The following is a 14,221-nucleotide window of genomic DNA, read 5'->3' on the forward strand; positions in this document are numbered from 1 at the left end:
CAGTGGTGGGCTGCCCTGGGAGGGTGAGGGAGGAGGCGCTGGGGGGGCAACTGGGTGGCAATCGTGTGCGGCACCACTATGCCAACCCCTAGATCACAACCGCATTCCGGGGGCAACTCTTGTCCCTGCCCATCTGCCCCACCGATCACCCATAGCCCCCACTGACTGTTGAGACCTCTGGCCGTGCAGCCGCAGGCTATTGATTATAGGAATTTGGCAATCGTGGTTAAGTGAGCGCTCCACACAACCCGAGTGGATTCCCATCGGTGAGCAGGCCATGTAGCATGTGGGAGTCGTTGCCTAGCATTCCATTCTCACCTTGATGGCTGGACCCTGTGCCTGAATACTGCGGGAGGCAACACCACACACGCAGCAGTCAACATCCGAACACCCAGGGGATGGGATACAGCTCCGGGGACATGTCCACGGCTGGAGGCTGGGTGAGCGCCACAGTGGGGAGTTGGGGGGGCGGGGGGTAGCTTGGGGGGTTACTTATCTGACACCCTTCTCTTCCCAACATCCAAACCTCGCATCCATCCTTCCTGGCCCGAGCACATGGTTCCCCCTAACCGGCCATCACTGCCCCAGCCCTCAATTTAAAATGTAGCCTAAACTCTCTCCAAATCCTCAATGTGGCCACCACCACCTGACTCCTCCCCGAATACATTCCTGGGGCCATCGAGAGTGATGCCGTTGCCAACGCCCACAACCCTGACCCCCTACAAGGGCCTGGCTCCAACCTTACTACATAGCCTTTCCCTCCTTATCAGCATCCTCTCACCTTCTCAGCATTTGCTGCACAATAATAGTAAAGCAATTTGGGAGGCCTAGTCCCCCCTTTCGCCTTCCCCTCTGTAATATCACCTTTCTCATTCTGGAGGCCTTGCCCCCCCCCCACAAATGAATGTGGAGATCAACTTATCTCCCCTTTGAAGAACAGTTTAGGAAGAAAGACCGGCAAACACTGGAACAGAAACAGGAACCACTGCAAAACATTCATTTTGACAACCTGTACCCAGCCTGCCAATGATTAAGGGAGATTGTCACCTTGCCAAATCAGCCTATCCAGTCCCGAGCAATCTGCACCCCCAGATACGTAAAGGGAGATGTCGCCAAGCGGAATGGCAATCCTCCCACCCCCGTTCCCACTCCCAGTGGGGAGATCATAAAAACCTCACTCTTCTCTAGGTTCAACCTGTACCCGGAGAACTTCTCAAACCTCTGGAGCAGCTCCATTATACCCCCCATCGATACCTTCAGCTCTGAAACATATGGGAGCAGATCATCTGCATACAGGGAGACCCTATGTTCTACCCCATCTCTCACTATCCCGTTCCACAACCCCAAGCTCCTTAAAGCAATGGCCAAGGGTTCTATAGCCAATGCAAACAAAAGGGGGGACATGGGGCACACCTGCTTTGTACGCTGAAGCAATGCAAAATACCCCAAGTTCGAATTCTTCGTACTCACATTAGCCTTTGGGTCCTTATATAGCAGATGCACCTATGCAAACTTTGGCCCGATCCCAAACCTCCCCAGATAACCCCATTCTACCCAGTCGAATGCCTTCTCCGCATCCAGAGTCACTGCCACTTCCGTCTCCCTTCCCTTTGCTGGGGAGAGGACCACATTCAGCAACCTCCTCACATTTGAAAACAACTGCCTTCCCTTAACAAACCCTGTCTGATCCTCTCGAATCACCTTCGGGAGATACACCACCAGCCTTCACGCTAACACCTTTGCCAAAGTTTTGACATCTACATTCAGCAGTGAAATGCATTTGTCACTACTACATACCTGCCCCCCCCCCCCCACGATCCGCCACCACCTTTTCCATCTGGAACTGTCCCCTCTTGCCTACTAGTACCGACACACCTCAAACGCTACTCAAACCCCGGATGAAACACCTGACTCACCAGCCCTTCCTAAGCCTCACCTGATCTTTCACCCTAAGATGTGCCTCTTGTAGCATCACTACATTAGCATTTAAGCTCTTCAAATGTATGAAAACCTTTGATCTCTTCACATGTTCCCCTAACCCCCTCACGTTCCACATTACTATTCTGACTGGGGGTCTCTCACACCCACCACCCCTTCCACCCTTCTTATCTACCATCATCATATCTCCAAATGCTGCCTCTCAGACCTAACCCGCCCCATCCTTTTGTTACCATCAAACAACCACACCCAACCCCCCAAACACCCCCCAACAACTCCCACATATTAATCCCTCATCTAGTATCACTTCTCTCCCTCTCCCTTTCAACACCCCCCCAGCACATCAAAACCTGCTCAACCAGATTTTGACAACCCCGGCCCCTCCCCCCACTACATGCCCGTCCACTCACTAGACTCTGCTTGCTAGTGCGGGGACCTCTATCCGGACCCCCCTCCTCCCAATCCCCTCTTCCAAATCCAATCCCAGGGAACCAAAACAGTCCGCCACCAACAACCCCCCTCCCTAGCTGCTCCCACCGAACTTAGTACACATATCCCCTGTGGTGGTATGAATGGGAGCACTGCCATTGGTGCAGAGCATTGGTTTCCCATTGGCTCTGGCTGGTCATGTGCCTCTCGTCTGATTGGCTGGGACTAGTCATGTGACTGCTCACCAATTGGTCGAGAGGCAAGTAGACCCCGCCTCCGAGGCGGGGTATAAGTACCCAGAGTTCCCGGCAGTCGGCCTTTCTCTGTAGTCGACCACCGGGCTAACAACTAGCTGATTAAAGTCACAGTTTGGATCTTCATCGTGTCTCACGTCCAATTGATGGTACATCATCCCCCAAATCCAAAATAATTATAACAAACTCTAAACACAGCCAGACTATCCTCCCACACTTTACCAACCCCATGACTCCTACTTTTCACCACCCAGTACACAAATGTAAAACCCCATAAACGAAAAAAAGCAAAGACTAAGCCCAGACCCCTTCCCCTCAATCCAGATCACATTTCCAGTCACATCCCTAATTTCAGTCACAATCCTTCGGCCTTCACGAACGTCACTTCCTCCTCCGCCACTCTGAAATAGAGATCCTACGATTTGTACATCGCCATCTACCTTGTGGGATAGACCATTCCAATCCACATGCCTTTGTTGGAGAGTGGAGCCTTCACCTGTCCGAAAGCCGCCCGCCTTTTCGCCAGTGCCGTTCAGGGGCCGTTGGTAACGCCCCCGCCCCGGCGATTCTCCAGCCTGTGATGGGCCGAGTGGCCGCTCGTTTTCAGCGGGTCCCGCCGGCGTAAAATACAGCAGCTCTGTGGGCGGCCTGCGGAATCCTCAGGAGGCGGGGCGAGGGGATCTGGCCCCGGGGAGGGGGGGCCCACTGTGGCCTGGGTCCACCGATCCATGGGCGGGCCTGTGCCATGGGGGCACTCTTTCCCTCCGTGTCAGCCGATGTAACAGTCCGCCATGGCCGGCGTGGAGAAGAACCCCCCTGCGCATGCGCTGGGATGACGGCAGCACATGCTGGCGCTCCCGCACATGCGCCAACTCGCGCCGGCCGGACAGAGACCCTTCGGCGCCGGTTGACGCGGCACCATGTCCTTTGGCGCCAACCCCGCTGGTGCCGGCCTAGCCCCTGAAGGTTCACGCCACTCCTTGGCACTGGTATGGCCCGCCCCGCCAGGTAGGGGAGATTCCCACCCTATGGGTGGGATTCTCTCACCCTGGGGCCAGGCCGGACAAACCCCGGACAGGCGCGAATCGTGCCCTGGCACCGGTCCGCCGATTCTCCAGACAGCTGAGAATCGGCACCATCAGCGGTGGCGCGGTCGGCGCGGCGCCGGTCAGGGGCCGCTCTATGGGGCTCCCCCACTGATTCTCCTCCCGGGTTGGTTCGAGCGGCCACGTAAAAATAGCTGAGTCCCACTGGTGCCGTTCACTACTGCTCTTACCCGGCGGGACCTCGGCGTGGATGCATCCGGGACGGCCTGGTGGTGGTGGGAGAAGGGGGGGGGGGGCGTCCGACCCCGGCGGGGGGGGGGGGGGGGGGGGGGCTCCGCTGTGGCCTAGCCCACGATCGGGGTCTACCGATCGGCGGGCCAGCCTCTCGGGCTGGGGGCCTCTTTTGTTGCGTGGCCGGCGCGGAGCAGGGAGCCTCTGCGCATGCGCGCATTGGTGCTGGTCCCACTGCCCATGCGCAGACGGCAGCTTCTATCTGACGCCGGGGATCAGCAGCAGGAGTGGTGTGAATCGCTCCAGTGCCATGCTGGCCCCCTGTAGGGGTCAGAATCAGTGCTCCTGAGGCCACGTTGACACCATCGAGAAATGCGACGGCGTTTATGATGGCATCAACACTTAGCCTCAGGATCAGAGAATCCCACCCTATACCAGTCATTTTCAAAGTCGGGGTCACGACCTGCAGGTGGGTTGCAGGCGGATGTTGGGAGGGTCACGGAGCTATTCATCGCGGCATTCCCGATCGTGGGATTAATGCGCAACGGTCGCAGCAGCCAGCTTTGAAAACTGCCGGCTGCGACCGGCTTTAAAAATGCTGCCCGCGACTGGCTTTCAGAATGTGGGCACACTGTGCATGCGTACCCGCTCACCAGTGCACATGCCCAGAGTCCAGCAAGAAACACTGTCTCCTCCTGACATCAGCGCACTGACCCAGCAGAAGATTTTTTAAAAATTCAATGCAGTCTTCCTGCCTGATGCGACTGCAGAGAACAGATCATGACCCCGAACATTGATGTTACGTGCTCGGAGCGCGATTCTTCCATTTTGTGAGCAACAAACAAGCAACAGGACTGTAAAATTGAAAATGGATCATTTTGTAATAAGGAAGAAAGGTCCAGAGACACAAACAGGGCAGGATCTCACAACTAAACCTGCTGGAAAGTGTGGCTCAGGAGAACCCACAGCAGGACAAAGCAGTGGTGGTGTGAGCTGTTCAGGAGAGTCCACAATAGGACAAAGCAGTGCTGGTGTGACCTCCAGGGCCTCTGGTGAACAGCCCATACAGAAATGTAACATTGAATGACCAAGCAAGTGAGATAGTGAGGACCAAGCAGGCTCACCTGTCGCATTAAAGATAAGCAAAAATGGTGGGTCGCAACAGTCGGCCAGCATGGGCTCCAAAGGTTGGCCAGTTGGTAAAAATGGGCCCCCGGAAAAAAAGTTTGATAAACACTGGACTAGAGAATACAATACATCAGTGGGTCTAGCCAATTATAGTTTTCTTATCTTGCCTGCATATGTGTTACAGCCATGTCCTCCCATGAGATGCCCAGAATGCGCCCCAACCAGTGAAAGTGAAAATTATTGAGCTTCTTTTCCTGATAGCTGGAAATTGTCCTAGTTTTACAACCATACAGCAAGGTGCTGAGAACACAGGCCTCAAAAAACTAACATCTCGGTCCAAAGAGTCAGTATCATATTATTCCATGCATGTTTCTTGAATTGGGCAAAGGTGGTAGCTGCTTCCCCAAGTTGTGTATTGAGTTCTGCACCAAGAGACAGACTGTCTATCACCATGGAGCCAAAATAGCAGAATGTACAAAATCACTTCCAGTGAGATGTTACTTAGTGCAGTTTTTTTCAAAGTGGGAGTTGTGACCTGTGGATGGGTCGTGGGATATTGAAAAATGGGTCGCCAAAAATGATCCCAAAGATCGCCTGACCTTTTTTTCCATTTCATCTCTTGGTAAATTCTCACTGCCATAAACTGATCCTGTTTTTAAAAAAGTGCACATCCATAAGGTTTGATGAGTATCGTCAATATCTCAGAATCTAACTCATTATTTTGCCCCTGTATGAATAAAAATATTTTGCTGTTGGAAAGGAGTTTGCAAAATACTGACACCAATTTCCTTTGTGCCGGAGTATGGCCTGAATAAATTGGATCTTAACCCAGACCAGCAGATGTGTCCAGGTAGGTGGGATGGTGCATGGAATGTCAGATCCTCAGATTAGTTAAGCAGCCTTTTGGTTCTTTAGAGCCCAGAGTTAAATTTTGGGTTTGAATTGGAAACGCCCGATTGGACAAAACCAGCCATTTCAGTGTCAGGGATGTAAAACTGTTTGTAAGTGAAATATGCAATGTACAAGTTGGAATGATTTTGTTGCCATGCAACATTTTGGCTTTAAGTATGCAGAACTGAATTCAATTTACTGTCATAAGTGAGGAAGATCAATTATATTCATTTTAAAAGTGAGGACAAAGCAGTATCACCTGTCACATTAAATTGTAAGTGAACATGGCGCGGATTGTGAGGGACGGCCATCTGGTAAAAGTGGGGCGCCGGAAAAGGAGCTTAATTTAGTTTGATCAAGGGCAGAGATGTGATAGCCAGTCCCATAGGCACAGTTTTATTGATGCCTATAGTCAGGGGGAATTAGTTACAGGAGTGGGAGATAACCAATGAGCTGCTGTAGCTGAGTTTCTGTGTGAGCAACTAAAGCGCGGGGTCATCAGCCAAAGAGGAGTTCTCTGAATAAGGCATGCTGTATTTGTCATCGCTTTCAGTCTGGACAGACTGGAGTGTTTGCTCTCTGACCTAGTAGGCAGGCAAGCTCCATCCATATCTTCAGGGAAGGAAAAGGTCAGCAGCATGGAGAGGAAGAAGAAAATACCAAAGTGGGGACTAGGACACAGATCTATTTCATTTCACCTTGAAACTGTCAGAAGTGGTCAAATTATAAAGTACGTGCTGTCACAAGTCTGAGGAAGCTTGGTGGCCAACAACATTTATTTAGTATCTTTAATGCAATAAATGTCTGAAAGTATCTCAAAGGAACATTTTAAGAGAAAGTACGATACTGAGTCGTACAAAGATATAATCAAGACGGATTATCAAAGAGATAAGTTTTAAGGAGTGTTTTGGAGGAAAGCAAGATATAGATGTGTAGAGAACCTAGACAGCTGAAGGAACAACTACCAATGGTGGAGCAATTATAATTGGGAATGCACAAGACACCAGAATTAGAGGAGCATAGATGTGAGAGGGTTGTGGGGTTGGAGGTTACTGTAGGTAGGGAGGGGCAAGCCCATGGAGGGATTTGAAAACAAGGATGAGAATTTAAAAAATGAAGACATGGCTTGACCTGGGACCAATGTTAAGTCAGTGAGCACAGGAGCGATGAGGAACGAGACTTGCGAGTTAAGACATTGGGTAGCAGAGTTTTGGAGCACCTCAAATTTAAAATATGGGAGACCAACCAGAAGTGCATCGGAACAGTCAAATCCAGAATTAACAATGGTATAACTGAAGGTTTCACTGAATGCGCTGAGGTGGTGGTGGTGGTGGTGGTGGTGGGGGGGGGGGGGGGGGGGGGGGGGGGGGGATGAGCGATGCTGCAGATGTAGAAATAGGTGATCTTAATGATGGCATGAATCCAAAGTCAGAAACTCAACTCAGGATCAAATGTGATGGCAAGGTGACAAACAGACTCATTTAATCTCAGACTTTTGCCAGGGAGCCAGTAGCTGGGGAGCTTGGAAGGGAGACAGCCCCACAGCAGAGGAATCAGGAGAATAGCAGAGCTCACCCCAAACAAAGGACACATGGACTGTGCCTGCTAGAACCCTCCCCAGCAGACAGCCCCTCTGAGTACAAGCCTCACCAGTGACAATATCAGCCAACCTACCCATCAGGATCATGCGATGTCTCCAAGCGCTGCATATCCACCACGCCCCTCCCCCCATTCATCCTGACCCCAGCCAGGAAACATAACCAGCTCTTAGTCACAACCTGTGTGTTACACCCAGATTCCACACTGCAGCTAAATTCCCAACAAACACATCCCTCGCTCATCCCCATCTGTAGGCAATGCCTGCACTCCAGCCTCTTAGCATAGTGGTGATTGGCAGCACACGTTGACCGTCTCCACTGCACATCCAGTTGCCACCCTGCTGGCAGGATAACAGATGGCCCACCCAGTGAGGTGATCCACAGTCGACCACACTGGGGGAAAAGGACAGGGGCCACAGAGCCTGACACTGACACCGATTGCAGCAGCCACTGGTATCCCTGTTGACAGGGACTGGTGGTGAGGATTGGTGGCCCCCTGCGTCCTGCACAACATCGTGCAGCAGAGAAATGACGTGCTGCACAAGGAGAAGAACAGCAGGCCTCCTCTGATATGGAGGATGAGGATGGTGTCCAGGAGGATCCGGGCGTGGACCCTGAGCTAGCAGGACAGGCCACCCAAAGTGTGATCCAGGGCCTCCACACACTGAACAACCTGATCCCCTCCCAATTTACCTACTAGGAGATCTGGTCCCTGGCAGCTTCACCACCTTGCCCCAACTTCCCACCTCCGCAACTTTATTCCATACGGAACAACCTCATCATCTCTTGATTTACCTACTAGGAGGCCTGGCCACCGACAGCTTCGCCACCCTGTCCCAACTTACTACCCCTGCAACTTTATTCCCCCCCCCCCCCCCCATACAGAATCCCTCTTCCCTGGAACCTCTCACCCCTTCCCTGTCTCCCAATCCTTCACTCGACCTTCCCCCTAGCTTTCCACTCCTTCCCACTACCGCAGCTCCCGCTCTTTCTTCCGAGGGTCATATCAGCATCACCACAGGGTGTTGGCCCTGGGTTGACCGAATCTGCAGGTCTTATCTACAGGAGGGAGGATGATGATGTGAGAAGAGCTCTGGTGTTTGACAGAGATGGACTCCTGGTTTTTGGATGACATTCCACTGTTCACCGGGGTGACCCTGCATGGGTGCTGGAAATTCTTTTTCACCAGCCCATATATCTTGGGGTGGGAGGGTGTTGCGGGAGATGATTAGAGCCCACTCACTGAGGTTGCTGTTATACAACGCGGGCTCACACTGCTGCCCCCATGCCCTGCCGCTTCTCGCTGAGGGTCATCAAGTGGAACGTTCATGTGTCATGGGGGCCCTGCCCTGCCCCAGCATCCACATCCCTCCCCCACTTCCCACCCAGCAGACACACTACACCCAGCCCATCCTTCATTTAAGAAGCGTCTAGACAGGTATATGAATGGGCAGGAACAGAGGGAAGTAGACCTTGGAAAATAGGAGACAGGTTTAGATAAAGGATCTGGATCGGCGCAGGCTGGGAGGGCCGAAGGGCCTGTTCCTGTGCTGTAATTTTCTTTGTTCTTTGTTCTTTGTTCACACGGTCAGACAGAGGTTAGGGGCAAGTCAAACTGGTGGTGCAAAAGTGTTTAATGGTGGCCATGTACATTGAATTGCCGTAACCCCTAATTATCTTCTATCTACTCCACCCATGCCACCTTAAGCATCATATACCTCCCTTATCTTACTGGCCTACCACCTCTCTGCGTGTTTCCCCAGACAGCTCCCCATGTGAACACCAAATTTGGGCTGAGAGCGCACCCAAACTATGTAAATTAAGTTGAAGCCACAAAATCAGATGGGATCAATAAGTGAACGATTCGGTGGGTGCTACTAATGCCTTCCCGCTAATGTCTTCAGAAATTCAATTGAAAAATCAACTCCAATGGAAATCTAATTTATATGCTGTACTTTCACTGGAATGGTCTTGTTTTACCTACTGTGCATTATAGTTTTACCTACTATGCATTATAATTTTATACATTATAAAAATCGTCGTAATGAAACAAAGCAATATTCCCTTGTTAGAAAATATGATCAATAAATATTTAAGAAGTGTTTGGAAACCAGTAAATTCTACACTGGGAGGAAAGTAGGCTAGATACTGAGGTAGTGTGATAGGTTGCATTGCAAACTCTGATTTAAATTCCAGTGACGTTGGTCACCATATAGACAGTCGTACTCACTAATCCTGTAATGTTATTACATACTTATCTGCTCAGCATGCATGTATTTATACATGGGTCATCCAGTTACTTGACTGACGTAAAGCTACCTTCTTAATCGGTCAGTGATGTGACCAAGGCACTAAGAGCTTTCTCACTGAAAATGCTTTGTTCAGAGGTCCTTGCCATTAGATTGAAAATATACTGCCCCAGGAAATCAAAGCTGTTAGGCAGCAGACTTAACTTGCATAAGAGTACATTATCATTAGATTAATTATATGATATCACAGCACCATTTTGTTTTTGTCCACAGCCTGGCTTGATACTAGTGGCAAACGTATGCATTGGAAATGCAGAAACTGTGATGACTAAAAACAGAGAAAGGTACCAATTGCATATTAGCATCTTTAAGACATTCAGCTGTACTGAGATATTAAGAAGTACAGGGATATACCACGTGCACGTTCTGCTGGAGTAATCAAAAGTATTAAGATAGACAAATTATAAATACTTTAATAAAATGTTGTACAAAAAAAAGTATAAAGATACACAATGTGCAGAGTATTATTCTATTGAGATACTTAAAATACGGAGAGCATGTGTACAATGGTTTAGATTAACATTATTGGAACAAAATCCAGAATACCATATTGGAGTAATTCAATTAAGCATTGTGAGCCTTTGTTATAGAGATAATCAATTCAAAAGTATTAAAAGTGGCTGATGGCAACTTGAAAACATTAAGATAATAAAGTTCTTCCACAGGCTGAAATAGCTGGCTAACACCTTTGTTATTGTTCTCAATGATTATAGCAGAGGATTTGTGAAATTTGCCCAACATAAATGAATCCCATGATAAATATGAATGGTATAATTGCAGGAGATTGTACACCAGCTGAACACCCTGGAATACTATAGTGACAATTATTTAAGGAACAATTTCTTAATTATCTGAAAGTCAAATTGTCAGTACTAACGTAAACCTTCTTTAATGATTTGTGAATTTCAGACACAGATCAGTAGGTGTGAATGGCCAGGTTTAATGGGGGTCATTTGTACCTGACCTTCAGTCAGTGTAAAGGGGAAAATAAGAATACCTTCCATGATGGTGATCCTGCCATTGAAATCATGACAAGAAGCTGCTCAATCTGAGACAACTCCAGCCAATGACCAAAGTGTCTAAGGACATGCTTTGTGATTTAGTGTTTGCCAATGACTGAGCTGGACATGCATAGACTTGTTCTCTAATACATGCAACAGCTTTGGCCTTACAATCAGTAGAAAGAAAACTGAAGTAATGTACCAGCCTGCTCCAGGAAAGCCCTATATCAAGTCCAAGACCATGACCAGAACTACTCAACAGTGGCTAAGTTAATTTAGCTCAGCAGCACACTCTCTCGAGCTTTCTATGTTGATGACAAGACACATAGAAGAATTGCCAAACTAAGTGTAACCTTCAGCAGCCTATGTATATCATCAGTGTGAAAATGAAGGGTTGTATGTCTGTCAACCAAATAAATCTGTAGAGCAATATCACTTTGCCCTATTCATGGGAGATTGGATTGTGCACAGGTGTAATGAAAAGAAGCTCAACAACTTTCACTTAAGGTGCCCTTAGAAGCTTCTATAGATCAGACAGCGAGATAAAATACCAGATTCTGAGGTGTTCACCCCAGCTGATTTACCAAAGATCCACACCATGAGCGAAATTCTCCGACCCCACGCAGGGTCGGAGAATCGGCCGGCAGCGGCGTTAATCCCGCTCCCGCAGGGTTTTTTATTCTCTGACCGGCCAAAAACCGGCGTTGTGCAAATCCCGCCGTTGTGCAAATCCCGCCGGCAGCCTCTGAAAACAGCTGGCGCCGGCGGGATTTCATTATATTTTTGTTTCAACAAATCTCCGGCCCGGATGGGCCGAAGTCCCGCCGACGTGGCCACAGGTCACGTCGGCGAAAAACAGAGTAGCTTTAAAACGGCGTCAACCATTGATGATGGTTGACGCCGTTCAGTGTCGGGGGGGGAGGGGGGGTTGCGGCATTGGGGGGGGGGGGGGGGGGTTGCGGCATTGGGGGGGGAGGGGGGGTTGCGGCATTGGGGGGGAGGGGGTGTTGCGCATTGGGGGGGAGGGGGAGGGGGGGTTGCGGCATTGGGGGGGGGTGGGGGGGAGGGGGGGTTGCGGCATTGGGAGCGGGGGCGTTGCGGCATTGGGACGGGGGGGTTGATGCCTTGGGGGGGATTGGGGTTGCGGCATTTGGGGGGGGCATAGGGGGGGGTTGCGGCTTGGGGGGGTTGCGGCATTGGGGGGGTTTGCGGCATTGGGGTGGTTGCGGCATTGGGGGGGTTGCGGCTTTGGGGGGGTAGGATGGTGGGGAGGGGGGTAGGAGTGGTGGGGGGGGGGGGGGGGGGGGGGGGGGGGGTTGGGGGTAGGGGCAGCTGCGTGCAGAGGGGGGGCGACGGTGCGTTGGCCCCGGGCATCCGTCGCCCCCCTCCTCTGCACGCCGCTGCCCCCCTACCCAACCCCCCCCCTCACCACCCCTACCCCCCTTCACCAATCCCTACCCCCCTCCAACGCCGCCCCCTCACAACGCTGCCCCCCCTCTCTCAACTCAACATCGCAACCCCCCCCCTCTCACTCAACAACCGCAAAACCCCCCAAATGCCGGCCTGTCTCTCTCTCCTCCTCCCCCCCCCCCCCCCCCCCAAATGCCGGTCCTGTCTCTCTCCTACCTCCCCCCCCCCCCCCCCCCCCCCTAATGCCGGGTTCTGTCTCTCTCCTCCTCCACCCCACCCCCCCAATGCCGGGTACTCTCTCTCGTCTCCTCTCCCCCCCCCCCCAACATGCGGTCTGTCCTACTCCTCCTCCCCCCCCAGCCCCCAAATGCCGTGTCTGTCTCTCCTCCTTTTCCCCCCCCCCCCCCCCCCCACCCCCCCCCCCCCCCCCACCCCCCCCCCCCCCCCCCCCCCCCCCAAATGCCGGTCTGTCTCTCTCCTCCTCCTCCCCCCCCCCCCCCCCCCAAATGCCGGTCTGTCTCTCTCCTCCTCTCTCCCCCCCCCCCCCAAACGCCGGGTCAGTCTCTCTCCTCCCCCCCCCCCCCCAAACGCCGGGTCTCACCACTTCCGCAGCGGGTGAAACTGACGCGTATCACGTCAGTCCGCTGCTGGCCCCCTCCGGAACGGAGAATAGCCACCTTAAAAGAAGGCCCCCCCACGCCGGAAGTCATCCACACCAATTAGCTCGCCGGAAATCGGCGTTTACGACGGGTTCTGCGGAGAATTTCGCCCAATGAGACAGCCACAACTAAATTGGGCTGATCTTATAGCCAGAATAGCTGACACTTGCTTAACAAAGCAAATCTTCCATGCACAGCTCGAGTGGGGTGTGCTCTCATGACAATTAAAGAAAGCACCCGAAGGACACTCTGAAGCTTCAATTAGGAGTTTTGGTATCGACTTAAAGTCCTGAGAGAAGCATGATCACTGCAACTGGGCAACCAAATAAAAACAGTGCAGTCTCCTTCAAAGCAAGCACATATAAGAGGCAAAGAGAAACCGCAAGGAGAGGAAATCCTGAGCCAGAAACTCATCCAAACTGCAATTGTCTGCAGTATCCTGTCCTATTTGCAGCAGAAGCTCCTAGGTGCAAATCAGATTATTGGCCAGCTACAAACCCACCGGAACTCTACCAAACTCTCCAGCTGATGAATGTGGTCACCTTCGCTCAAAAGACAAACAAGAAGGTCTCAGCAGTATCCTTCAGCCCTGCTTCTCCCAAACCTGTCCATTCTTCTGATTCCAAACTCTGAGCAATCCTTCTTTTCTTTGTCTCACCATTAGTAGCATACACTTCAGAATTCCCTCCCTAAATCCCTCCACCTCCCAGCCTCCATTTTTTCTTTAAAAGCCCCCTTGAACCCGAATTCTTTTGTGGAATTTTCAGTCACCCTTCCTAACAACTTGTATGACTTGGTGTCTACTTCAAAGCACTTAGGAATACATTACAGGTGCTCAATAATTCAAGTTATCGTTTGTTGTGTGATTACCTCTTGGATGGAATCTTCCAGGGCCCATTTCTTAATTGACTGCCACCTGTAAGATCATAATGCCGTGAGCCCAACTGATGCTATTATGGATAGAGCTCTTGTTAGTTTCGGACTGCATAGAATTTTCAAAGATGGTAACATTCTGCACCTTGCGAACATGCTCTCAAAACACATTTGTTTCATGGTGCTGTAAGTGGACTGTCTGGCTCAGCCTGCTTTTTGGCAGAGGTTACAGAAGATGGCTATGTGATGATTTTCAAATGCAGTCATGTGTATAGTGAAAGCGAAGACCTACAACCAGCAGGTGGCAGTAGAGAACAACCATGTGACACTTACCTCGGGGAGTTTGAGGGTAGCCATCATCGTGGACAGTCACAATTTGTAGTAGCTGGTAGTTAATTTATAATAGTAGTTTTCGCTAATATTCTTAAGGTTATCTTACCCACGCTATTATTGA

The 14,221-nt window shown here is 51.0% G+C and overlaps 1 protein-coding gene across 8 annotated transcripts in view; it reads left to right on the forward strand.

Moving 5' to 3' along the window:
- Nucleotides 1–14,221, forward strand: part of si:dkeyp-50b9.1 — a 100,861-nt gene that overhangs the window by 47,891 nt on the left and 38,749 nt on the right. For all 8 annotated transcript variants that reach the window (XM_038806954.1, XM_038806955.1, XM_038806959.1 and 5 more), the window contains one exon: nucleotides 10,038–10,108. In XM_038806954.1, coding sequence (XP_038662882.1) covers nucleotides 10,038–10,108 — 71 coding nt within the window. The remainder of the gene's footprint in view (nucleotides 1–10,037; nucleotides 10,109–14,221) is intronic.

Source organism: Scyliorhinus canicula, chromosome 9 (genome assembly GCF_902713615.1).
Source record: "Scyliorhinus canicula chromosome 9, sScyCan1.1, whole genome shotgun sequence".
Lineage (NCBI taxonomy): Eukaryota > Metazoa > Chordata > Chondrichthyes > Carcharhiniformes > Scyliorhinidae > Scyliorhinus > Scyliorhinus canicula.